At 42.0% G+C, this 26,625-nt stretch overlaps 1 protein-coding gene across 1 annotated transcript in view; it reads left to right on the top strand.

The window, feature by feature from the left end:
- UBAP1 (ubiquitin associated protein 1) overlaps window positions 1-25,130 on the top strand; it is a 34,013-nt gene extending 8,883 nt beyond the window's left edge. The window contains exons 2-8 of the mRNA XM_058044294.1: window positions 8,789-8,829; window positions 13,181-13,305; window positions 15,139-16,062; window positions 19,422-19,460; window positions 19,914-20,111; window positions 21,450-21,551; window positions 22,983-25,130. Of these exons, the coding sequence (XP_057900277.1) occupies window positions 8,796-8,829; window positions 13,181-13,305; window positions 15,139-16,062; window positions 19,422-19,460; window positions 19,914-20,111; window positions 21,450-21,551; window positions 22,983-23,123 (1,563 nt within the window). The 5' untranslated portion in view covers window positions 8,789-8,795 and the 3' untranslated portion in view covers window positions 23,124-25,130. The remainder of the gene's footprint in view (window positions 1-8,788; window positions 8,830-13,180; window positions 13,306-15,138; window positions 16,063-19,421; window positions 19,461-19,913; window positions 20,112-21,449; window positions 21,552-22,982) is intronic.
- The last annotated feature ends 1,495 nt before the right edge of the window (window positions 25,131-26,625 follow it).

Here is a 26,625-nt window from a genome sequence, read left to right as displayed (position 1 = left end):
TGGGGCTTTAAGCAGTCTGATTGAAGAGATACCCTTGCCTGTACAGAGTGTGTGGACTAGATGATCTTTGAACGTCCATTCCAAACTCAAATGTGCCATGATTGAGTCAAGTGAGTTTGCAGGGAGTTTATATTCTTAGAATGTGCCTCTTTTAGTTGAGAGAAATAAGATGTGTCAGTGTGAAACAGGGACATCAGATGGGAGAAATAGTTTAAGAGTTGTAACCACGTGATGGGAGAGATCCTTTCAGGAATGGGAAAAGTCTGTTGTTGGCCTGATGTGTGTTGAAACAGCTTGGGCTGAGTGTGCAATCAGGGTCTGAAACAGTGGTTCCCATGCTGAATATCAATGTTTCAGCCTGCTTGCTGCAGGACAGGCAGGGTTGTTTGGAGGTGGAATAGTTAATGTTACAGGTTATTTTTTCCCCTCAATACCATGCTGAATTTTGCTGGGGAAATGTTAAATGTGTGGTAAGAGTGGGTAGTGCATGTGACCCAAGTATAAAAGGAAAAATTGATGCATCTATAGTAGTATAACACTGTTCTCATTATTCTTGTACAGTACAAGAGGCACATATTTTGGCTGAGATCCAATACATGGAACTGCAAGTGATGTTTGACCTGCTGGCAGATTTTATTTTTCCATTTAAAAACTTTGGCCAACTGCATTTCTTGGTAGATTTTTGTCTGCTTCATTAAACCAATTCCATAAGTGTTAATATTTCACCAGATTTATAACCAAAATCATAATTATCAACAAATGTTAAATTTTCTCTTCTGAGCTTTTTCAGGGAGAAGATGACAACCTTATGGATTTCTTTGGAATGGACATTTTACATAGCAATTTAATTGTTGTAATGTATTGTTTAAATGAATTAAGTTATGGTTAATAAATAATTGTTGAAAATTAATGAATACGAATTGCCTTATATACCAAAATAGTTTGAGTTTGTGTTGCTATTGGTATTTGACTTTTTTTGTTAGGTCCTGATCAACAGAGTTGAATTTATTTCTAAGTAATACCAGATCAGCTACCTGTTACTCCCTTGGTTAAAGAGTATAAGAAGAAAAAGCTTGAAACTGCAGGGATTGTTATTTTTGAATTAAAAATAGTATATGTTGTGATTAATGGATTAAAAGCTGTTTTACTCTGTTGTGCATTTTGAGACTGTCTGTCTAGCTCTCATTCATAAGTGAGACAAGTCTGAAATATTAATAATACTCAAGTACTTCAGAATCAGCTTGTTACATATTGAAGTACCACTGCAACAAATAGAGCAGCATTTTAATTCGTTTATGATATTCTGGGTTGCAGGCGTACATTCTAAATGTTCAGGTTATTCCATGCTTCTCCATGCATCGTTACCAAAAGAACAGTAAGTGGGCTATTTTGTTGTTGAAACTAGCAATCAGCAATTTCCCTCAAGAAGGGTTATATTGAAGTATTAGCTTTCTTCTAAAATGCTGTGATTAATGAGGAAAGTTAATGCACATTCCTGGCTCTGGCTAGTGTTAAGATGGCTTAGAAAAAATTGACTCTTTTGTAGTAGTATGAAATCCTATGGTAATTAAACTGAAGTAGCTGCATTTGTTGATAGTTACCAGATGCTTACCGTCTGACAGTTTCAAACTCTCAAAACCCCAAAACTCCCAAAATAGGTATTTGCTATCCAAACTTTAGCTATAGGAAAATAGCAGTTAAAAACAGTTGCTCTGCTCATCAAATTTGGGGCTTGTTTCATTACTGCATTGAGATTATTGCAGCCCTCATTGCTGGTTTGAGTCCTGGGTCATCTTTTCCATTTTTTTTCCTAGAATGTAGGAATTGCATAGTAAATTTATATTTATATTTTTATCTCTTGAATTTCTGTCCTGCTTCTTTTGTGCCTCAAGGAGGGGAAGTTAATCCTCTATTTCTAGTTTACCATTCTTTTTCTCACTGATGTTGTAGTTTGTAGATTAGTGAAGCTGGCCTTGAAGCAAAAAAAAAGAAGACCTGTCTTTTCTCTCAGCTGTTTTCTTTATGTGATCTTTAAATAATTTGGGTAAAAATCACTAAACTGCATTCTGAAGTCCACATCTGTTCTTGGATGAACAGAACCTGCACTACTGCCCAATTTTCTGGAGTCTGGAAATCAGTCCAGCCTTAGATGTTTGTTACAGATGGTTTTCTCTTGTGACAGGATTGAGTTTTCTGGAAGGAGTCCTTTTTAAAAAGGTTACCCATTTGCTGCCCCAGTTAAAAATGATAGGTGCATTTATAATAGGTGCATTTTCCATGCTGTTGCTTGGCATATCAGTGTCTGGATAAAGGAAAAGCTTACCTTGATCTGCTTTGACCTCGAGGCTGCCTGTAATTACTTTTCTGTTTCCTTGTCCTGTTGCCTGTGAAACTTGTATTTCTAGAGGTTTGTGTGGTGTATAAACTTCAGCTGTGTGGGGAACTTGTATGGCTGATAAGTCACAAAGTGACTAAAAAATTGGTATATTAGTGTGCTTCATTTGCACAGCCGTTGTAGGGCTGTCCCTGGTTTCTGGGTGAAGTGTATGGCAAATTACCTTATGTTTTAAACACAGAGTCAGGATCTTACAGGAATGGAGCTGTCTGTTACCAGTTATGAACCTTTAAATTCTTAACCAGCCAACCAGTATGTGCTTGTAACAAGTCGAGTGTCTTTAATGAACAAAGTGGGACATGATATGAGGTAACTGGAACTGCAGGTGTCTGATGTCAGTGCCCTGAATCCATATGGAATGACAGAGAGATGCCATGCCTCTCTGAGAGTGTGTGGGAGCTCCCAGCAGAGAGGTCCTGTAGCAAAAGGCTGATTGCCCACTATGTCACGTTAAGCAGTGGCACAGTTTGAAGAATCAATGTCTCCTGATGTTTATCACTGCTAGGAAGATGCAATTGAACATCCCCATGAAAAACTACATAATGGATGTTGTGGCCATCACTAGTGTTGTCTTGTAATCCAGTACTGTGATCTGCACAGTCCTGTTTGTCAGGGTCTTTTCTCCCTTTCCTTCTTACTTATGTATTTGAAAAATGAAAAATGCTTTAAAAGTGACATTTTCTTTGTTCGTATCCCTCTGCCCCTCAGTCATTGCATTAGTTAATAACAAACTGCATTAGTTTGATGTAGGCTGCTCCTCAGATTTAGGTCTCTCATCACAGCTGCTTGGACTGTTGATCCACGGGATATGTATGCAGCAGGGACACCTCACACTTCCTCCCTCAAGCCCCCTTTTGTCTGTGTGAGCCCTGCTCTGAATGGTTAAATGTAGGATGATGGTCACTTGTATTTGTATCCCATAAGATAAAGATATCATTGGATTTGTTTTCACTGGTGTCCCTTGAAAGTTGGATAGCAACTTTGAGTGTTGTCTTCAAGGAGGGTTTGGGTTTGTTTATGTCCATCTTAAAATTGACCAAGAAATTTAATTTACTTTATCTCCTGGATTAAGTGCTACCACATCTCCTTTGGTAGCCCTTAAGAGTAATTACTGTAGATCAAGTTAGAAGTTACTTTTCTGTTAAGTCTAGTGAAAGAGATGGTTTTTCTTTCTCTTTTTATGGGTTTTTAGTTTGGGGGTCTTGGTTTTTTTGGCTTTAGTTTTTGGTTTGTTTTTTATTGTTGTTTTGCTTGATTTGGGTTATTTTTTTGGTAGGAGAGCTGGGGAGGTGTGTTTTGGGCATGTTGCAGTACATCGCATCTAGTTTTACAGCTTTATCCAGAGAGCTGTTACCAGTGGTTTAACATAATTGTCCGTGTTTGCAAAGGAGTACCTCCATGTGCTCTTGTTTGCAGAACTCTTAGAGGTACAAAGCAGAAGCAGTTGCTGCATGTTTTGGGGTGATGCCATCTCTTTGGATACTGCAGTAAAAGCATAAATCTGTTTTGTACTGAAGTGAACTTATCAGCTTTATGCTGAGAGAAGTCGTAAGAGATCTGAGCTGTGTAGCAGTGGTTGAACACTTGCATAGACAGGAAGCTTTGATGAGAACTTTTGTTTTGTCTTAGCAACATGCACTGTTTTCTTCTGGTTTTGCTGTTTGACGCTATATATACAGAAGCCTGATGTTGGTTATAGCCCTTCGCTTGTACTGAAACAAGTAGGTGCAGTGAAAACTGAAAACAATGTCTACATTTTGAACACCTATGATCATTAGAAATCAATCTCTTGAAACAAAGTGACTTTTGCTTTTTTCTTTACTGTAAAATCAGTAGTTCATAAAATAACATAGGCAGGAATTTTTTTTTTTTACTTTTTCAGTCTTTTGTGTTTGTAGTTTTCAGACTAAATGGTGCATCCTTAGTAGTGTATAGACTACCCAATGTGTATTAGCAGGTGAAATGGAAATTGTGAGATCAGGTCTCTTTCTCTGAAAATCATAGATGTGCTGATTTGATTATGGTTGATAACTTGAAGCATTTTCAAGTTCTCTATTACCCATAAGTTATTAGTTTTTCATTTATTGAATTTTAGGTGGAAATTACTTCAGAGAATGCACATGGTCTGGAATGTAGACATGTTTGCACCCCTATACTCAGGAATACAGCAGCAAGAGTCCAGTTCTTATTGCCAAATAGTTAAATTGGTTTAAGTTATCATGAGTAAAGCAGCTACAGGTATTATTAGTGGTAGGATGCTTCCAACTTGTCTAGTCAGAACTCCTTCAGGAAAAGGAATGAAGAAACATGTAAATAATAGCAAAAAACCACCCCTACTTCCCAGAAGCTCTTCATGAGTTGCGCTTTGTAATAATTTTTTTGTTCTCTTCTGTTGATGAGTCTCTCCCTTTGGCATTGCCTCTTGCAGCAAGTCATATATTTCTGTGTTCTCCTTGTCTGGCAGTGCAACTAAATGCCATTCAAGTTTAAGTGATGACATGCCCCGTGAATTGCCTTGGTCACCTCTGTCTCTTCAGGCCATTCCAGCTCATCACCTCTCTGTGCCAGTTGTCGCTGTCATCAGTTTTGCCTTGCCACTTCTGTTTCTGCATCTTTGTGTTGTTGTTTGTTGTTGTGGTTGTTTCCCTGTCCCCCCTCCCCTTCTGTCATGATCACTCTGAGGTCCTCTGCCCTCATCCTCGGCTCTTGCTATGCTATGTTACTCTGACTGGCTGGTTTTGTGAATCCTGACCTGCTGCCTCAGTGTTACTAAGGGAAAAATTATACAGATGGGCAGGAAAGAGTTCACATCAGGTTGCTGGAGTTCCTTGTAACTTTTAGGTTCTTGCAGCCCTGATCCTCTCCATGGAGAGTTGTACAGAACCAAGAATGAAGGAGGTCTATGAGGAAAGTGAAGGGAGACGAGCACATCCTATTGATGATCTTTGTCTCAAATTTATTGATCCAGCTTACACACTTTCATAGTAGTGTTAATTAAGCTCATACATATTGCAAAACTGAGCTCATCATTGGTTACAGATTACGTGCCAACCCCTCCTTTGTTGCTAATACCTGTGGTTTTCTTGTTGAGACTAATACTTGTTTTTTATATCTTGCTGTTGACTACATTCAAAGACTCCATGTTTTTCACCATGTTTTTTTCATAATTTGATCAAGGACGCAGTGCTTTTGTTTTTCTCGTAATGAGAAGGCTGAGAACTTACTGCTTACAGCTGCATATGATTATGGACTTTTTCCCTCAAGCCACATCTGCACAAAAACTCTCCAACAGGTCTACATTTATAAAAGAGAGCTTGTAGGTGGCTGTATGAGCACCCTGTAGTTCTATGCAACTAACCGGTTCCTCTAGAGCAGGAAAGGTGGTGTGAGTTTTTTCTGTCCTCTGTCAGTTTACAGTGTGCAGTAAGGTACCAGGCCAAATCTGTACCACCATGTGCTGTTGTGGCAGTGTCCTTCAGCATCTTGTTCTGGAGTCTGGAGACCAAAGGAAACCGTGGTAGAGTTGCACTTGTCCATCATCTGATCAGAGTAAAGCTTTGGAAGCAGTCCAAATTTCAAATTAAATTTCAAAATGAGTGGTAGCAAAAATAATCAAATCTTTACTGCACAGTGTAATTAATGTTAAGATAATGCCCAGAATCATAGTAACAAATGAGTAACTGCCTAAGTGGATGCAGATAGTGTTTTCCCAGCTTGGACAACAGAGCAGCAGCAATATGCTTGTAACAGTGGTCCCTGACTAGCCTGTCAAATCTGATCAGTCATAAGACACTATTTTAATTAAAACTCCTTTGGGAAGGGGGTGATGAAATGTGCCTGGCAGCCTGTTCTTGTGTTACTGTGTGTAGTCCTTAACAGTTTTGTTTGCTGACAAGTGCCTTCTGAAGTAATGTTGTCTTAAGTGCACACTCACAGTGCATCGGCAAGACCTGTGTGATATAAACTCAAATGCTATGTGAATCTAAAGTGACTGGCTCTTGAAATGATCAATTTCATGACTAGCTTGCTTTTTATGTGCCTTAGCTAGTTCTGTGGTTAATTAAGGTGTTGCATATGGCAGAGGAATAATTTTTCCACTGCATCTTGAAGGTAATGGAGACACTAAGTCAGCGTTAGGATTTTACTACAGCATCAGCAAAAGCAAGATACATATATCTTATGTGGGGTGACAGTGAAACTTTATGCAGCTTCAGAGTGATAGGCTACTGCAAAACTCCTTGGAATCTGGATGTGCAGTTTTGGGTTGTTGGCATTTATACACATTGCCAGTTGTGTCCCTGGAGCAGTAACCTGTAGTAAATGGTGCTGCTTTGAGCAAACATCCTTATTAACTGAACCTGGCAAAGTGATAAAGTTACTTTCTCTAATCAGAAGTTTTTGGAATCCTCTAAAAAAGAATTCCTTTTAGTCTGAGATAGTAACGAGAAAAAAAAAAAACAACTTTGAAAAATCAAAATAAGTGTGTGGAGGTTTTGTCCCAAGTTAAGTGGAGAGCAGGCAGTGCTTGCACACAGTCTCCAGTGACAAACAGGGAACTGGTGAGGATGTGAAGGCTATATGACTCTACATGTCACCTGGCTTTTTCACTAAAAACAATGCCTAATTGCTACTCTCACACAGAGGAACCACCAACACAACAGCTTGTCTGGCAGTGAAGCCTGGGTCTGAAAGTGCAGCTGTTTTTTGTGCTGTTGTCTGCAGTCTGGGCACGGGGACCGGTAAGGCTTGTTCAGCCTCACTGGTTGACATGCAGCTTTTCTGGGTAGTCTGGTGACTTTGCCCTTGACATCCTTCCTTGGATGGCAGGCTTGGCACTGTTTCACCTTCTTTTCTTTCTGTCTTGGAAGCCTTAATGTTTTGTTTGTTTCTGAGAACAAGGTGCCAGAACCAGTTTCTGACTTAGTGGAATAGTTTCAGACATAATAGCACTGGTGAGAGAGGTTGTTGAGTTCTTTAAAGAACCTGACAAACATTAAGCAGGATGACACAGTTTTTATGTGCAGCGTGCACCTGGGCTTGCCCAGCATGACTCACTTCCCCATGGCCCAGCATCTGCCCACTGTGTTTCACAAAGTCTGGTTGCACGTGGGTGATCTTCGTACAGCTTTGGCTTTAGCTTTGTGTAGGTTTCCCATTAGCCAGGGCTGGTTCATTTGTTGATTTCAATATAATGTTGAAAGGGATCTTTGCACTGCAAAAGGGATTTTTCCTAGAGTACTTGCAACTGGCTCTTCTTGTCCCCAGTCCTGTCTGCAACAGCAATAGCTAACCTGTGTAATCCTCACTTTCCTTTAATGCGTAATGTTGGCAGTTGGAATCTGCAATGGGAACAGTGTTCAAAAGAGTCCTTGATAACAGGATTGATGGGCATTAATGTTACATCTGTCCCATGTTGTTGTGCTCTGCTGCCTGTGGGGATGTACCAGAGGTCTCCATGGTTTTGAAGAACAGCTGTTGGCATTTCAGTCTGAGATGGAGAACTTCAGAGACAAAGGGCAACTCTGAGTCCTTGTCATGTTACAAGGAGCACTTAAAAATAAATTGAGTTACTCTACAAATTATGCTGTAGTACTTTGTGATGTACTTTTAATCTAGCAAAAAACCCCATGTTATTGAGTATACCATAAGCATCCTGGAGCAGAGTTTTAGCTGACAGCTAATTCTATCTTGATCAACTCTTTTGCTGAGCCAGGCCTGCTCTCTGTTAAAAGCTGGCTAGCCACTTCTATGTTTAACATCTTGGCTATGAATGATTCACATCCACATTTTTTAAGTTGTTGCTAACTGTTGTAGGCAGTGGATGGAGCCTGTTCTCATTGGTTTCTTGTGTGTATCCAAGGTGTCTTTCTCTTGGTACTGTTTATTTTACACCTGTTTTATGCATTTCCCAGTGTGTCTAGATGAGTGCCATGCTGGCGAACTGGCTGCATACCCAGTGCAGTAGTATCCCTTTTTTAGAGCAGCAGGGATTAAACTGAAGAGGATCAGCCTGGTATTTCCAGTAGGAAGAGCTATTCTTAATGCCAAGGGAGGCAGGGTGCACTTCATGAGGCTGGGACAGAGTGGCCTCTGTGTGCTGTGATCTGTAACTCCGTCTTCCTGTTCACCTTGGTTGTGTCTTGGCTCTTGGCTGTTTTGGTTTTTTGGTTGGGGCTTTATTTTGCTGTTTCAATTGGCAGACCTTGGTCTCAAAGTTATTTCTCTACTCAATTAGTTTCAAGGCTAAAAAATGTTTGCTTATCTGTCTTAGGAGCAGGCACATCAGGTGTCTGCAATGTATTCCATAACCTGGAGATAAGACTCTGGAACTGCATAAATGCACTCTGTGCTACATATACAAAATTGTTCAAGCTGTTTTAAAATGTTTTTCAGGTTCTAGATGGCTTCTAAGAAGTTGGGATCCGACTCTCATGGTAAGTGAGATTTAGCATCCTTGTCTTTTCAATAGGATGAATCCTGCTATTGCTGCTGACTAATGTCCTAGCCTAGACAGTCCATAGAGACTAATCTGTTCAGCCTCTGAGTAGTTTTTTGTTAGGAACGAAGTGCCTTGGCTTCCTTCATGCATAGCTGCTTGCTGATGCTGTGTTTGCTTGTCCTCTGATTAAACTGAAAATCAGTCTCTGGCTGTTCCCTGTTCCTTCATGGGTAGAATAACACATTCTTCTTCCCCAACAAATTCCCCTTCAAAATTAAAGCTGAACTGCTCTGGTGTTTGATCAAGTGGGCACTAGATCTGTAGCATCTTCCTGTGGAAGTCACATGAGAAGCTGAATTGAAAGGGAAGCTTTTAATACAACATTGAATTATGCTTCATTTTTGCTCAGCCATGAATTTCTCTCCTAAATTGGACAAACTTGATTCAGAAGGCTGATGAAGAAAAGACTCTATTTTCCTGTCTTCTGCATATGAGATGCATAAAGTCATGCAGGTGATTGGTATAATGAAAGTTATTTGCCTGTAATGTCCTTGTTTTTAAGAAAATGGGGTGTAATTTCAATGTAATTAATGTTGCTGTGGAACATTAAAGTTCAGTTTGTTGTATGTAATGTGGATTCCTCAAATCAGTAACTTTTCAGGCTATCCAAACTGATGCTTTTAGAAATTCAGCCTTGATCTTTCTGGATAATTTTTGCAATAAATGAGTCCTGGGGAATTCAGTTTTTCCTGGAGCCTTTTATTTAGTCTTTCAAGTGTAAAGTTGAAGTAAGAATAGTACAAAATAAGAAATGTCTCACTTAAATACTAGGTTAAGGATAAATAGAAATAGTGTATCAAAACTTCATTTTTTGGTGGTCTCCTTTGCTGTGGCCCAGTGACTTTGCTGCAAGACAACTGATTTTTTCATTTGGTACTTGACAGCTATTCAGCAGTTGCTCCTGTGTCTGAAAACAGTTTCTATGAACACTCTGATCTGCTTGTCTTTTATGTCTGTTTTTATTTTTCTCCTCACCTAACCAGACTAATAAAGGCTGCTTAGGCCAGAATTCAACATGTCTTAAATATTTCCCAGAAAAGTATGGTGTGGTGGAACTGCTGCTGGCTTGAAAATAACAAGGTCCAAACAAATGGTGCTGTGAGCTGCCTGGTTAACTTGTGTGCTCCTTTGTGTACCCTCTGTTCCTAATCACACTGTTGCAGTACTGTTTCTGAGGAGCAGTGGACCAATTTCCTTGTCTTAATTGTGTCTTAAGAGATCAGCAGGGCAGTTGTTTCAGTCTACTCCAGAGTTATCTCACTAAATGAGTTCTGGTTTACTGTGGAGCGTCCATCCCCATGGCTGCCTTCAGCTCGGTGTCTCTGGCAGGCTGATGAAATCAGTCAATATAGTTGATGTAGCTCTTGTGATTATTGTTGAACTGCTTATTAGAGGTTAGAGGGCTGTCACTGAACAGAATGTTTGAGGCTGGCAGGGACATCTGCAGATTGTCATGTCCAAACCTCTGGCAGGGTCACCTAAAGCAGGTTGTTCAGGACCATGTTCAAATGGAGATGAAGATGGGAACACAAGGTATGAGTGGAGGGAAAGGAATCCCTTTTCCTACGTGGATTATGCCAAGTGTGATGCTTCAATATTTCAGTTGTATTTTTGCTGTCGCTATGCAATTTCAAAGCTTTTAAACTCTTATTTCCATCAATTAAGTGATATGTGTGACCATAGCAACTAAGTTCCTTCCACATGGTTTCAAAACTGTTCCTCATTCATGCCTGTTTTGGTTGTTTGTTTTATTCTGAAGTGTTTCCACTTTGGTGCCAAACTGGACACTTCTATGAGTTACACTGAAGTGGAGAGAAATCCTACTCTTACAGTAGTTTGTTGTGCCAGGAGTGTAGTACAGAGGTCGGGCTGACAAGTATACTTTTGCCAGGCCTATTCTCAGAAATTACTCAGTATGTTTTTAACTGATACAAGGATGAACTGGCTAACAGACTTACTAAATAACAGTTTGGTAAAGACTTGTTTCACTTAAACCTGTGACTATTGTAACAATGTCTTTCATAATACCTTTTTTATGTAGGTTTTTCTTACTGCTCTAGAATGTGGAATTGAAAGCAATTTGCACCCTTTACTCCTCAGTGTGTGCACTTGATCTGCTTACAGAAAGAAAAGGATTCTTGGCTCTCTGGATAAGAGTTTAGCTTCACCAAGCTAGTGCTGTTCTGATTGGGCTGAATTTTAAGTCTGAGGTATTTTGCCTCAGACTTTTTGCCATTGAATGTCCTAAACCATTTGAGGTGTTTTAATATGCGCTTATGGGCTTTTTCTCATACTTATATTCAGGATGAGGTTGTTAGCAAGGGTTGTTATTAAAAATATCAGTATACTGGGGAAGAAAGTAGGAAGTTTTTATTCCTTAGTCAAGCTTCTGGAGTTAAGCTCGCAGCTTAATATTGCTAGCTAGGTGGGCTTAGTATTTTTTATTTGCTGTGCAAAACAGGATTGCTGGTATGTAAACAGCAAAGTTTGTGCTTGTACCCTCTGTGGCTGGTAGGTGCTTCAGTGTAGACCACTACATATTGTCAGTAGATCTAATAAGACAAGGATTTGCATGCTGAACAATTTGAGCTTCTCCATGTGGAGAAGTAATCTTGCTGCACTTGGATCATCTGGTGTAGAGCAGGACTTGTGCCAGTGGAACTAGCAGGTCATGGTAGCAGCAGCTGGCAGATCTGATTGTCTGTGACCTGGCCATGATTTACCACTCTGGCTGCAGAGGCTGCCACAGTTATTTCTGTATAAGCAAATGCTTTGCATATCAGGCTCTCAAGTTGGCAGCTCAAGCACAACTTGGATGCTGTGTTGCAAAGAGTGGTAGTGTTGGCCAAGTGAGGTGCTGTCTGGATGCCATGCTATGCAGTGCTTGGATATGTGATTCCCAGTAAGGATCACTGAAAACACTGTCATGTTCTACCTGGAGCATTTTTTTTCATCCTGGAGGCGCAGGAGGGATACAGGTCTTTCATCCTGATAATTTCAAAGTGTCCTACCAGGACTCTGTGACCACCCAGCGTGTGCATAGTATGAGAGCTCAAGTAATGACAGCATATAAGACTTCAACTGCAAATTGACAGGATGTTCTTGTTTATAAAAGCTGCTCAGCCTCTGGGAGTCTGTGGCTGCCTTGTAGATGAATCAACAGTGAGGGAACATAAACAGTATTTATACTGCCATCTGAGTATGAAAATGGGTCAGATAAAAGCAGCAAGTCACAGTTCACTGAGTGAGGAGGGCTTGGTCACTGAACACCATCTTAGATGTTGTCACTAATGTCTTTCTGTATCTGTGTCACTCAGGGAGAAGCTACAAGTGAGGCCTAGAGTCACTCCTCAGGTTGTTACACATGTCAAAAACCTTGCCTGTGATTCCAAAACCTTGGATGAGTGACCCCAGAGACCACTTTCAGTTAATGGAAAAGTTGTTTGTATTTTGGGCTTTCTCATACTACTTCACAGTTGCTCAAGGAAAGCACACTAATACTCTGGCTATTTGGAGGTGGTTGAGCTCTAAGTGCTTTTTCCTTGTGCATTTGCTGGAAAAATGTCATCCTAGAAAAAAACAACAGATGTAGGGCTCGATAAAGTTAGATTGCTTTGTTTCAAAAATTAGAGTTGCTCTGTTAATAGCTTTAGTATTTCACTGTGTTTTGTTTAAAGTGGAATGACATTGCTTCATTGCTTTGCACTTGTGACCACTTTCTGTCCAAATGCTACTTACTATTTGTATGTCAAAACCTGGATTGTAGTTTGTCTTAGTTGTTCTAAAGCTGAGTAATTTTAAAATCTGCTTTGAATATGACAAAAAAAAAAAACGGCACAACTTTTTATAGAGATAGAATACAGTGTTCAGGAGAGCTTCAGCATCCAGTTGTGTAGGAATAGTGTTGTCACAAAGGAAACTAAGATACTGGTTGCATTGATGTCAAAATATGGTGGATTGTGGTTGTGAAGGGGTTTGCCTTTATTTTTATTTTTTTTTCTTAACAGTTATGGGCTAGAATTTAGGAATTAAACAAACTTTGACCAAACTCCCTAAACTAAGAGACACTGAGGTCCAAACAGCTTCAAAGTCCATTTGTGTTGTATATCATATCTACATATATCGTACATATATCATACATATATCTACATATATCATATCTGGTGTAGATGCTGCAGTGGAGATAAAATAGCTCCCAAACACAGCAATGTGAGCCTGAACTGAAAGTGTGAAATTTGTGAGTTGTGGGGTTTTTTTCTTAATACAATTCCTGCTTCTGATTTCAGGGCCTTTCAGTTACCTTGATGATGTCCCATTTAAGATAGGAGACAAGTTCAAAACCCCAGCAAAGGTTGGATTACCCATTGGTTTCTGTCTGTCTGATTCTTCTCAGCTTGTCAGAGAAGCCCAGGTAAGTGATATTTTGCCTTCCTGCTCTCTCCCCTCACTCCAACTTGTGGTGCTGTGCTGTACATTCCAAGTTGTCACAGTTTGCACACAGTCTTGTATTTCTAGAAGATCTGTTGGGCTATATAGAAAAGTAAAATATGATGCGTCATGCAGGAAGCTTCTAATTTTTATTGCCTTAAAACCATTAGGCATTTATTTTTAAGCATTTGTTTTAGTCTGTTTCAAAGAAGCACAGTAGTTTTGTGTGCTTATAGTTAGTGCTGAATGTTACCTTGACAAAATATGAATGTAGTTTTTAATAGGATAAATCCTAAGAACTGATACACCCAGGCAATGACAATTTTCCGTTCTTATTTCCTGGGTAGTTCTGAATGAGAGTTCTTTCCTAGCTGTGGGGCAAACAGATTACAGCTGGGTACATGGATGGCTTCCCTGTCTTGAGGAGCATGTTTCTGCTAGTATTCTGCTTAAATAAATTACTAGTAGCATAAAATCAATTCCTTTAGTGCAGCTGTTGGAAATCTAATCTCCAAATGCAGGTTGTGATACAGGAGGTCTAATTGAATTATGTTTTCTCATTTGGATCCATGATTTTCCTTGACCAGTCCCAACTGATGCTTGTTTTTACTTTGTCTGTGACATATTGCCATAGGTGGTTCTGCTTTTTTCTTGCTGTTTTTGTTCTCTCCCTGCCCTACATATTGCCCTGTTATCCTACTTCGTGGCTTTTCCCTCATAACATTAAACAATTACCTGATTTTCCTAGTACCCCTATTTCCACCCAGTTAAGCTGGTGTGGGAGAGCCAAAGCAGATACTGGTGTCCTGTTGCTGGCTTGATTGTGCTGTGTCTCCATTTTTCTGCCAAGCTGGAGCTCATACAGCATAGTGTGCCTGGTCACCCTGCACAGTGTGGACTGTGCATCTCACAGTGGAATTTGACTCTTGTTATAGCTGTAATGAGCACTGTTTAAAAAAAAATGCATATTCCTACTCATATTTTTAGTATTAAAAAAATATGTGGATATTTTAAGATGGAGTTAGGCTCCTCAGAATTATGCCCTTTACAGCTAAGCCACTCTGTGGTCAGTACACTGGTAGTGAGTAGATGCCTCCCTGTGCTGATCTGGCCTTAAAGGACCTGATGTTAAATGGGAAGAGCTTTTGAGATCCTGTCACATCAGTAACTACAGCAAAATCTGCTGCTGCCTGTATGTGTTGTCATTGGTGTAGTCACTATATCCCCTTTGGCTGGGGAGGCACTACACTCGAGTGGCAATGAAAATACTGCCTTAAACCAATGGGTGTAACATTGTAATATCAAGTCCCTTAGGAATCTTTTGGGGGAAACTGAGTATTACTGTATTGGCCTTTGGATGCACAAATACTCTGCTGAATGACTTGTAGAACTTGCGGACTGGGGATAGTTCAGTGGTGCCACATCAGAGTGTGATTGTTCATCTAATAACTCGTTAGATTTCCCCTTGCTACCTCCCTTGTCCTGGGGGAAGAAGGTGGGAGGGCTGTGAAACTGATCTTGGGATGATGAGTAGTTCTAAAGCAAAGCTAAATGTAGGAAGGAGGCAAAATACAGTTCTCTAATCCAGGTTGCAGCCAAATTTTACTGTTAGTGGCAAAATTAAGTACTTCTGCTGTCTTCCAGCTTTGTCAATCTGCAGGCTGTTTAAAAATGTTGTTGTTCCTAGTAATTCATGTAGCTCTTATTCTCTTTGCATTAATTTATATTGCTGTTAGAAGTAGCTATGATCCTTATAACTTCTCTTTTTTTATTTTTTTACTTCCCCTTCTCTCCTTTCCCCTCCATGTCCATTCAGTATGACTTCTCACTGGAAAAGAAAACAATCGAGTGGGCTGAAGACATCAAAAAAATTCAGGCTGCCCAGAGAGAAGCTGAACGCAAGGCAGAAGAAGCTCTAGCAAACTCAAAAGTAGCTCCAGAGGACAGCAGCAAGATGGGGTTCTCAGAGGGACCTTGCCCTGAAGTCATGCCTCCTCCTATTAACCCCATCCTCGCTAGCCTGCAACACAATAATATTCTGACTCCTACTCCAGCCAACACCAGCTCTGTGAAGCAAAAGGTCCTCAGTCCACCTCGTCCAAAGGCAGATTTCAACCCAGCTGATTTTGAATGTGAAGAAGACCCATTTGACAAACTGGAATTAAAAACTATTGATGATAAGGAGGAATTAAAAAATATCCTTGAAATTCATGTTGGTACTACTGGGCCGATTGTTGCCCAGCTGTTAGATAATACCTTGCCTAAAGGAGGGTCTGAGTCTGTGTTGCAAGATGAGGAAGTTCTGGCATCCATAGAAAAGGCCACGTTGGACTTCAAACCCGTTCACAAACCCAATGGCTTTATCACTTTACCACAGTTGGGAAACTGTGAAAAGATGTCCTTGTCTTCCAAAGTGTCCCTTTCCCCCATCACTTCGGTGAGCAATATCAAATCCCTGTCATTCCCTAAGCTTGACTCCGATGAAGGGGATCAGAAATCATCAAAGCTCACGAGCACTTTCCACAGCACTACCTGTCTCCGCAACGGCACTTTGCTTAGCTCTTTGCAGACCTGTGCTCAGAGCAAAGCCAGTGAACTGAATGGACACCACATGCTTGGTCTTTCCGCTCTAAATGAGGACAGTGGCAGGGAGACATTATCCTCTTCATCCAGGCTGTCTTCCCTGGCTGTTTCGACTGTTTGTACAGAAGAAGAATCATCTCAAAGCACATCAACTACGGTAAACATGGAGTGGAGCTGGTGTGAGAGGTGGAGGTGCAGAGGCAGCTTTTGCCTCTAAATTGCCCTGTTGCTTTGGGTTGTAATTTCCTTTGCTAGGAGTGAATTGTAGATCCTCTTAATGTATGTGGTAAATTGATCAGTCCAACAGGTCTCTGTGGCAGTAGTTCTAAACCTCAGATTATTACCCTGCATTTTGCCCCAAATTTGACGTTTTTAGACCAAATCCAGTGATTGTTTTTTTAGCTATTCAGCTCTCCTTTGTTGTTGATAATTGCACACCTTTGAGCTAAGCATATAAGGCATCTTCTGTGTACAGTCCTGCATTCTGTCCTATCCAGATGAGGTGTATCAGATTCTGAAGTGCTGTTAGGGTTTGAGTCAAATCTCTTCTGGTTTTCTTCCTTAGTTTGCTTATTTGCTGGAAACAATGGGAAATGCAGGCTTCTCAAGGAATAGAAGTAGTAATAGGTTAAAACACCCAGATGTGCAGCATCATTCAGAGAAGAAAAAAGTGCTTGCAGTTGACCTGCAGTGAAGTAAGACTGTTTTTTTTTAGCTTCAGTTTTCTTCCTGACATCCTTTAAAAACTTAATCCTTAAGAGGAAAAAAAGATAGTGATGTGAAACCTTGTGTTTGCCCTTTCTTGTGAAGGAGGGTAGAGTCATTGCTCAGTGGAGACCAAAACCAGCGTGAAGATCATCTTGTATTTTTAATGTTACAGTTGCTCACCATACAGCTCTGAGATGCGAGATTGAGGAAATGAAGAGTCAATCTTGTTGCAAGTTCTAAAATTACTTTGAGGACAGTAACTTCACATCAGGTGTTGTTTTGTCTCTTTGTGACTAAGAACAGAGATTAGATTAAGTTTGTGGGGTTTTTTTACGAAGAACTGCAGATCCAGACCCCAGAACTCCTGAAGCCTAGTGAAAGCTGTGTAGTCAAATCCTCTTGCTTGTTCCAAAATAATCTGAGTTTTTTCTCTGTCCAATAGAGGCAGTGTGTCAGTGATTCTGTGGTTTTAGTGTCGTGCTGTAGGTTTTTGTGCGACACCATGTGCTGCGAAACAAGTGATGCTGCGTCTCCCTTTTGTCCTCACAGCTCTTTTCGGGGTTAGATAAATGCACTCATAATTGTGAAGTACAATATTCTGGGAAATAGTGTATCTGACAGAGCAGAGCAGAACAGCTATTGTTGATGACTGGAACAAATTCAATGCTGTTAATTGTGGCAGGAGCAGCAATGTGCTGAGCACCTGCTGACTGCTGGAGGTCTCAGGTGTGAGAGGGGCCTGTATGCCTCAGTTATGGAGCACATGGCATCTCCGGGGATGAAAGATCACTTACAGCTGGGTAGATTGGCATTAAGATGCCTGAATTTACACTCAAAAAATTAAAATCTCTCTGAATTAAATTTTTTTCAAGACCAAAAGGGAATGTGTATTCTTGACAATGTTGTAAGGGAAGATGCAAAATAGGAAAAGAAAATAGACTTATTAGGACAAGTACTAAGATCAATTCATTATTTTGAAACTATTTATGCTTTGGAAGTAGTGAACCAAGAAATAATTATGGTGACAGAATTTAGTTCTTTGTGTTTAAGTTCCAGGACTTCAGATTATACTTGTTTTATGTTTCCATAGTATAATTCCACTGAAAAATGATGGCTTATATGCAAGAAATTTAAGTAAATGCAACAAAAGAATTTAATTAAATGTAACAAAAATCCCCAGAGTATGAAAACACTAGAACAAAATCACAGTCATCTCCATGGCTGGGAGCAGAAGGCTCATATCCAAATGTATTCCATAGTGTTTTTTTTTTCCCCTCACAAGGTTAGAAATTGTAACTTTGAATTTGCAGTTACCATGGGGGTTTTTGCTTTACCACTGAATTGGATCTAGGAATCTTTGGGTGGAAAGAAATCTATAGTTTCTCTGAGGCTGCATAGGTTCTGTGGTGATCCCCTCTCCTCACTTTCACTTTTTCTTGAATCTCAGCATGTTGATTTTTGCAGCTTTAGCAGAGGTAGAAATGACTAATGAAAGACAGGAGATTGAAACTAAACTCAAGTAGATTGTGTAGGAGGAGTTGGCTTTCCCAGACTGTTGAATCTCTGGTATTAGAAACAGTTTTGGTTTTCCTGGCTGCAGTGTCAATAACAAAGCATCATCCTTCCGTTGATAACCCACTAGCTGACTTCAGAGCTATTTTTCCTATTTCAGTGTATCCTACATTCCAGTGCTTTTTGCCCTTGAAAAAGTCTCTGGAGAGAGCATGTGTCTGAAAAACCATGAGAATAGGTTCTTGGATACCCTAGTGCATTACAATGAATATGATGTCTCAGGGTTGGTTTTCTAGAAGAGAAATCCTTACCCTGGAAGATGTTTGGGAATGCAGAACAAAACTTCCTTGGTGGTGGTTTGGGGTCTTTGGGAATAAACAAATGGAAATTGTCAAAATCCTAGTGGATCTTTTCAGAATTGGTCTTCTGCAGAGGGTTTTTTGTTGTTCAGTTTGGACATTAAGAAGGCCTTTCTGAAGGATGTGGACAACCTTTCAAGCAATCTGTGCTGGCATAATAAGCATTAAGAAATGCTAAAAACTGCAGTTCTTGGCCCACAGTGATTTCTTGCAGTCTGTTCTAACTGTTCAAAATGCAGGAGTTCTGAATGTATTGAACTGAAACGTGCAGCTTCTGTGGGGCCAAGGCATGGCTTTGCACTGCTGTTAACTTGGCCAAGGTTGTACAAAGTGGTGGGGTGGTTCTGCAGAAGCAGAGCAGGTGAGCAGCAGGGAACATGACCCAGCCCTGCTGGTGTGCTGGGAGTGGGACAAGTGCTGGGCAGAAAACTCACATGTTCTTTTGAGCCAGTGTCACACATAGTTTCTGTGTGGTGTGTGGAGTTCTGTGCTTTGGGAATAGTAAAGAGGTGTATTTTTCTCTGACCCCTTCACATAGTCAAAAAGTCCAGAGAAAGTTTTAGGCAATGACTTCAAAATTGTCACTGTTATTCAGCCAGTGCAGACTTGGTGAGGAGCTGAACTGGGGCTGTGTGAACAAGCAGCTGTTACAGTGACAGAATAAACAGTTTTGTAATTATTGTGGGGGTACACACATCCTTCTTGGAGTATAATCCATTTGTAGAGTGCTGAGAGGAGGAATGATCAGTATGATGAGGATGATTCTATAGTTGCAGGCAATGGGTAATGTCAGCATCTTGTATGTAGAAGCCAGATCAGACCCTAAAGTCTCCCATCCTGTGGTAGAATCTTCTATAAAATCTTCCTTGCCCAGCTGTGGCAAATTCTGCTGACCAGTACATGATGTTTATACTTGTTTTATTTGTGTGTTGTTCAGCAGGTACACCCAGACTACCAGGAAACAGAAAGCCCTATGGTAAGTTTCCAAATAGCCCTGTGGGCTTGCTTGCATTGGATCATGTTTATGGTAATCTTGGTAAGTGGTGCTCCTTTGAGTACAGAAAACCATAGGTCATGAGTAAACCTGAGGTGAAGGAAGCAATCTGTGCTTCCTTTGAGGTGCAGGGTTTGGCTGTATCCCAGCCTTCACTGTTTGCAGGGCTTGGGTGTTCAAAGGCTTTGGTCACACCAGTAGGAGAGGGTTTATTGTGGAGAATGTGGGTTGTTGATTGTTGCTTTGAGGGTTAAAAGAGTATGGTGGGAATCAGGCTACTTGGTTTCATCCTCACAGTGTGTAACTTCCCAAGGGCACTCTAGAAAACCTTTTGAATTAATTACATGGGGTATCCTGATTCCAGCACTAGGCAGAAACAGGATGTGGGGATGCAGGAGATGACCATCACCTCAGCCTCTGGGTTTTCCCCCTTAGGTAACACACCAAAACTTTGCAGTGTCTAAAGTGCCCAAAAGCAGCAGCTGCATGAAGTGGCCAGGCGGTCTCACGGCCGAGCTGCAGCAGAGCCTCTCCCCCAGCGAGAGGCACTGTGTGGAGACTGTGGTCAACATGGGCTACTCGCCTGAGAACGTCCTGAAAGCCATGAAGAAGAAGGGACAGAACATAGATCAGGTAAGAGCTCGTGCAGTGCAAAGAAATGCTTGATTGGATGCTGGTTCTCCTGGGAAGCTGTCTTGGGTCTGCAGAGTGGGTAGGGGAAATACTGTTACTCCAATTGGAGGTTTCAATCTAAAGCTTGTGCTTATTTCTGGTGAGAGTGCTAGAGTCAGCCACAGCTGTGGTGCTGGGTTGGAGCCATGCTGAGTTTGGGATGGGCCCTTTGCTCTATGTGAAACTGGGGGGAGAGATTCTGGGTCTCCCCAAGAGCCACAAACACATCCAAAGGAAGCTTAGCATGGCTCTGTGCTGTGTTAAGAGCCATGTGACAGAAATGCAGCCAACCTCCCTTGTTCTGAGCATGAGGGTTTACAATGCTGGCATCTCTCCTTGTGGAGAGGTTGGCCCCTGCAGGCCTAAGGCAGCTCTGACAGACTCCTGCAAGGCCCCACTGACCGACTTGTGTGCCCTGGTGCTGCTCCTTCCTGCTCGAGCACTGCCTCCAGTGTCTGCTCAAACCAGGTCACTGGGCACAAAGCGCTGCTGGGCAGAGCGTGGCTCTTGGATCTACTTCAAACAAGCACTTCAAAGTGGGAGAGGATGGCCCAACCTCCTGTGCTGGCCCTCAGCAGGCTGTATGCTGCACAGAACATGTCCCAGGGACTCCTGCTTGTGGGACTGATCTGCTGGCTCTCTCCCTGCACATGGAGAGTGGCTTAAGCTGTGCGCTGGAGTGAACTGAGCTATCAAGTGGAAAAAAAGGTCCTTTAGGAGGGCGATTTTAAATCCTGCTCTACTTGCAAGCACTGTTCTTTCACATACCTAGCATTGCCTACCTGACCCTGCCCCTTAAAGCTGATGATGGATAAGAAATTTGGCAGCAGTTTCTGTGTGCGTGAGCTGGGATTTGCAGCTCACTTGCCGATATGCTGAGCTGATCTTCAAAGGCTGACTGCTCTCAGATTGCATCAGCTCTTGTGGCTGTCTGAGAGGAAGCTAAAAGTAGACATGTCCTGACTGCTGGACCTACAGTTTCATTTTTAAAACTTGTATAAAAAGCACAATGAAACTTCTACTTTGCCATCAGAGGGCTAAAGATACACTTCTGAGGCTGCTTTGACTAGAACTGAGGGGATGGTCAGAGAACTCAGCAGGACAGAAGGGTTTGTCTGCTTTCTCTGCACAAGCTCTTTTATAAGGAGTGTCTCAACTCTGCTAGGAAGGACTGTGTCTCTGTTCTTGGTGAAGTGCTGGGTAGAATGATGCTCAACCCCTCTGTGTGTACCAAGATGACTTTCAGCTGCCTGCTGCAAGTGCCTCTCTGCAAACACAGTTTTTCTTCATTCCCCACAGGTTTTGGATTACCTGTTTGCACATGGACAGCTTTGTGAGAAGGGCTTTGATCCACTTCTTGTTGAAGCAGCTTTGGAAATGCACCAGTGTTCAGAGGAGAAGGTGAGGGTGCAATGTGTGCAGGAATAGAAAAAATGCTGTGAGAGGGAATTCCAGCAGCAATTCCTTTGGCTGGTGTAATTCTGGCTTTCATGGTAATGCTGCCTTGTTTCCAAAACTGACTGCCAGAGGACATCTTTGTGTTGATAAAGCTAAAAATGTTAAAGCATTAGAATTTCTCTGTGCTATTCTATTAGTCTCATTTGCATCCATTTTTATGGGGACAGGATTTTTTTAAGACCCTGCTTATTGTGGTCGTATTGTTTTGAATACCCAGAGTTATCTTGTGGGCCAGGTGCTTGGTACAGATACAGTTAACTTCAGCAGCTGCAAATTGTCTTTCAAACCTTGCCAGCCTGCCCTGGCCATGAATTTTCTCCCTTGTGCAAGTGCATCTGCTCAGCAAATTGGGTTAGGGCTTGCTCTGGAAGAAGCTAGAAAATGCATGTGTTGGTGTTGGGGTCTGGTTCATTGTCTGGCTGCTTTACCAGCACTACAGGTACAGCAGGAGCAAGTAGCAAGGGCAGAGGACAGGAGGATCTTTTAAAGTCTGCCATCCTATTGTGTGACAAGTTATTACATGAAGTCTTTAGAGGTGCAACCCAGCTCCCTCAAAAATAGATACATGCCTTCCTGCCCCTTTGGATGAGTGATAATCTTATAAACAGAGCAATAGCAGTGCAAGGATGGAAAGTAACTGAGTTTGAGAAACCCATTTGCTATTGGCTCGGCCCCAGAATTGGAAATTGCTAATCTCCTGATTGCCCATTTCAACCTGCTTGCTTGTTTGGGATTTTTCCTTCTCATGTAGTGGCTCAGATGCACTGTAAATGGCGAGGGTTCATAAAAGTGATCAGCTGACTCACTTCTTGCTGTTTTATTTTTCAAAGCTCAGGGAGAATTCAGGGTTGATGTTGGAAATATTGTATGTACACAGTGGGGTTTGTGCTAATCCCCCAAGTTTGCCCTAGATCTGAGAAGCCAGTTGATAGCAAGGACTACTGCACTGTTCCTGAAGTCCAAGTAACTTTAAAAAAAAATCAAGTGCAGCAGGAGCTGCTGGATGGGGCAGCTGGATGCCATTAATCAGCATTTTTGGGATCCCATGCTGGGCCAGGTTGATAAATTAACTTCTAAGAGAGTCAGAGACACACCATGGCAGACTGAGCTGTGGCGCCCTGGTTGAAGAGGGTTTTGGAAGTGAAGGATGGCAAACAGGGGACTGAAGGTCCCTGTAGGCTGCTGTGCCCAGAGCTCTGGTGGCTCTGGTGCGAGCAGGCTTTATCCCAACAAAGCTGGAATGGGCTGTGCTTGTGGAGGAGGAGTCCACAATCATGGCATGCTCAGGTGCTGAAGACAGGTCTGTGCTAAACCTCCACAAAGGACTGAGCCATCTGCTTTTCTCTTGCAAATAACAGGTTGTCTGTCTTTCAGATCACAGAACTTCTCCAGTTAATGAGTCAATTTAAAGAAATGGGCTTTGAACTCAAAGACATTAAGGAGGTCTTATTATTACACAACAACGACCAACACAATGCTTTGGAAGATCTAATGGCCCGTGCAGGAGCCAGCTGAAGACACATTCCTGGATTCTTGGCGTGCAAGGAGCAGGAGCAGCCCCACCACTTTCACATCCAGTGTGACTTGCTCTCAGCTGAAGGAGTCCAGCTTTTTGCATACAAGGGAGAGTGTCTGAGCAAGCCTGCCTGCGTGCATCACTCCAGCATTTCTCTTTCCACTGAGGGCCAGCTTTCATTCTTAAATTAAATTTTAAAGTGTCCTTTCCTAAGTTTCCTTTTTCCAGCTTGGCCACGGAAAGTTGAGACTGCCCAGCCTCGACTGGAAATTGTACATAGGTAGAGATGGAGTGGTTCCCCCTTCATTGTTGCACTGGAGTTGGACAGAAGAATATTAAGTTGGTTCTGAAACTAGGATGCTTTGGTTCTTTGAAGCTGCTTTCATGGTGTCTTGTCTGCTTGTACTGAATTACTTGACTGTGTCACAGTCCAGATTACCTGGTTAAATTTGACCTTTAGTGCAATGGAATTTTATTTTTTGGTTGAAAGTTAGTCTGTAACTTAGTAAAACACTGGTTCAGAAACTGTCACTATGCATAAAGAGAGAACCTTGGTTTTTTTTGTCCTCTTGGTTTTTGTTTTTTACCCATGCATCCAACACTTTTGCCAGACACGAGTGTCCAGTGCTGAGTGGTAGGTTCCCTTGAAGCAGGTAAGCTGTGAACTTGACCCAGACCTGCAACTTGTGTTGGTTCTTGAACCTGAAGGCAGAGAGCTGGGGCTCAGTATTTTAAATCCCCCAGGCTTGTAGGATATTTTAAGACAATGCCCTGCTAGAAAGTCAGTTAATCTTTTTGATTTAAATAATACACAGTGTGATGCAGGAGATTTCTTTCAAGCACTTTCTTTAAAACAAATATACTCACTGCATTAGTTCAATTTTTCACACTGCTATAGAATTACATAATAATATCTAGTACTACAAATCAGGTTTGGGGTTGTTTTTGGTAGTTCAAAGTGTTACATTGTACATTGATCAAGTTCTAAATACATGAAATATCAGCAGTCTTGAGGAATCTCTAATTTGCTAAATATTTTGATTTTGCAGAAGAACAACTAATAAAACCCTGCAATGTAACTCCCAGTGTCATGGTTCCCATCTCTCATGCTCTTTGGCTTCAGCAGACGGGGACCTTGCTGGATCCTGCCCGCCCAGGTGCTGCCAGCTCCTGTGGGCATGTGTGAGCACTGTTGGGTGAACACCAGAGGTCTCTGGGCTGCAGCTGCAGTGGTAGAAGGTGCTTTGCTTCTCTGTGGCTTATTTCTGTTTTGTGGCAAAACCCTGGCCTAGGGATCCAAACTCACATTAGAGCCTGGAACTGGAGCATCGGACTGCTGGAGGGCAAAATGTCTCAGCCCATTGCACCAGTGTACGTTTTTCAGTAGGAGGTTTCAGCTCATCAGGACTCCGAAGGGGATGGCATTTGTCTCCATTATGCTGTTAACTCTCTATGACCAAAACATCCAATTTGGGCCCAGTGGGCACGCATGGAATTCTCTGTGGGGTGCCCAGCTGTGTGAATTAAATGTTTACTTAAAATGATGCAAAATGGGGATCTGCTGGCAAGGATCTAGGAGCTGTGGACAGGGATGATGAGGAGGAGCAGGGCAGGTTGCCTTGCACGTACCCCATAGTGTTGACCTTCACCATTTTCTAGTGGTGGAGCTGAAATAAAGATTGTCTAAGAAGGACATTGAGCAGCTGGCAGGACAGCAGCTGCTGCCTCTGTGAGTGCAGGTAGTGCCCAGCTTTTCTTCCTTCCCAGGTGAGAAGTGCAACAGTCAAGTGAGGAAATGGGGATCCTGATTATTTGGAAAATGTTGAAAACAAAATTCAGACTGCTTTGCCATCACTGCTGAGAGCATTCGGTTGTGTTGCTCGTTCTGGTTTTCTCAGAATTGCTACCCCAGCAAGTCCCCATCTGATACCAGACAGTCTGGAAGGGGCAAGAAGTCTTTGCCAGCAAAGAAACAGCTATTTAGTTCAAACCTCTGAAATAATAAATAAAATAATCTCTGATTGTATTAGTGTGTGGGTTGTTTTTTTTCGCAGTTTCCCTCTAAGGACTGGCTTTTAACCCCACAGAAGAATCACTTTGCTTTTTGAGCTCTCGGGGAAGTGAAGATGGGAAGTGTCAGCTGTGAAGATGCAAGGTCTTATTTCAGAGAACTGTGCCCCCCCAAGTCTACCCTGGTGACACCACTCTTGCTTTGGCAGTGATGTTTCTGGATTTAAATCCTTGGGTGGCTGAAGGCATGAAGGGTATTGCTATGTTGGCATCTCAGAGAAGAAAATACCAGAGTGAGGGGTTAAGGGGGTGGCTTAGACAAGAGGAACTGCTGAATGAATGTGTAACAAGAGAGCCTGTGTGACCAGAGTTCAATGTTCAGGGTGCTGTACAGCACTTGTTAATCTGGTACTGTCCAGGCACAGTTCATCGTGGCTGGGGGTGGTCCTGCTGCCTGGAGCAAGGCTGGGCTCTGCCCTGCTGCTGGCTGGTGAGAAGATTGGCTGCATCCCCGGTCACACTCACGGCTTCAGAGCTTTTCCTTAGGCTGTCAGGTCACACTGATTTATGTCCCTGCTGTGCCTTTGTCAGGGGTTCTGTCTGAGGTCTGTATGCCTGGGTGGGAAGGCTGGTGAGAAGTGTAGAGGCAGTGCCTGAACTGGTGCTTGTGCTTTCAACGAGAGCATCTTTGGGCTGCCTTCTGCTGGTTCTGGACAGCAGCAGCCTGGAGATGGCTCTGGTGCTGCAAGGCCACCCTTCACCCCATGGCAGCCGAGGGCTCCTGATCCTGCAGTCGGGCTGCCCCAGTGCCCCAGGGCTTTTCTTGCCCGGCCTTGTGGCTCCTGCTGCGGATCTGGAGCACAGAGCCCGTGCTGACAGCGTTCTGTGGCTGCTCTCCAGGCCAGGAAGGGTCAGTCCAGCTGTGGGTCAGGGCTCCTGAAACTCTCCACACCAACAAGCCCTGTGAAAATTCCTGTACAGATTTCCAGCCCCACTTAATCTTCTGCAGTCAATTAAATGGACATTTTGATGATGTTTACCTAAAATGATTTTCACCAGAGTTCTGTAGCAAACTGAATTTTATTTTAAATTCCGTTAATTATTGAAATAAAGTATCAAGCCTTTGCTAATAAGCATTAATAGTCATTGTTGCATCTAAATACAAAAGTGAATCCATTTTAGTTCTGTGTTTACTTGATGGTACATGGCCAAGCTCTCTAAATCTCTTAGATCGCTTTTATGACACTTTAATGTATGTTCAAGTTGAAGTAAAAACCTTTTGTAGCAGTTGTCAGTGAAATATCAAACAGTAGGAAGGGGATGGTACTTAAAGTGTTAATTTAGCACATTTTCACACAAGAAATTAAAGCAGCAACTAGGTAATAAACCTCAAAGGAGAGAGAAAAATGTTACCATTTCTGACAACAGCTGGATAGTTTCTGTTGCACATGAGGAACCCATTGTTGGTATTTTTGGGGCGTGCAGCAGTGT

The sequence above is a fragment of the Melospiza georgiana genome, chromosome Z (genome assembly GCF_028018845.1).
Source record: "Melospiza georgiana isolate bMelGeo1 chromosome Z, bMelGeo1.pri, whole genome shotgun sequence".
NCBI lineage: Eukaryota > Metazoa > Chordata > Aves > Passeriformes > Passerellidae > Melospiza > Melospiza georgiana.
The sequence above is the reverse complement of the archived record's forward strand: the minus strand, read 5'-3'. Positions and strand labels throughout refer to the sequence as shown.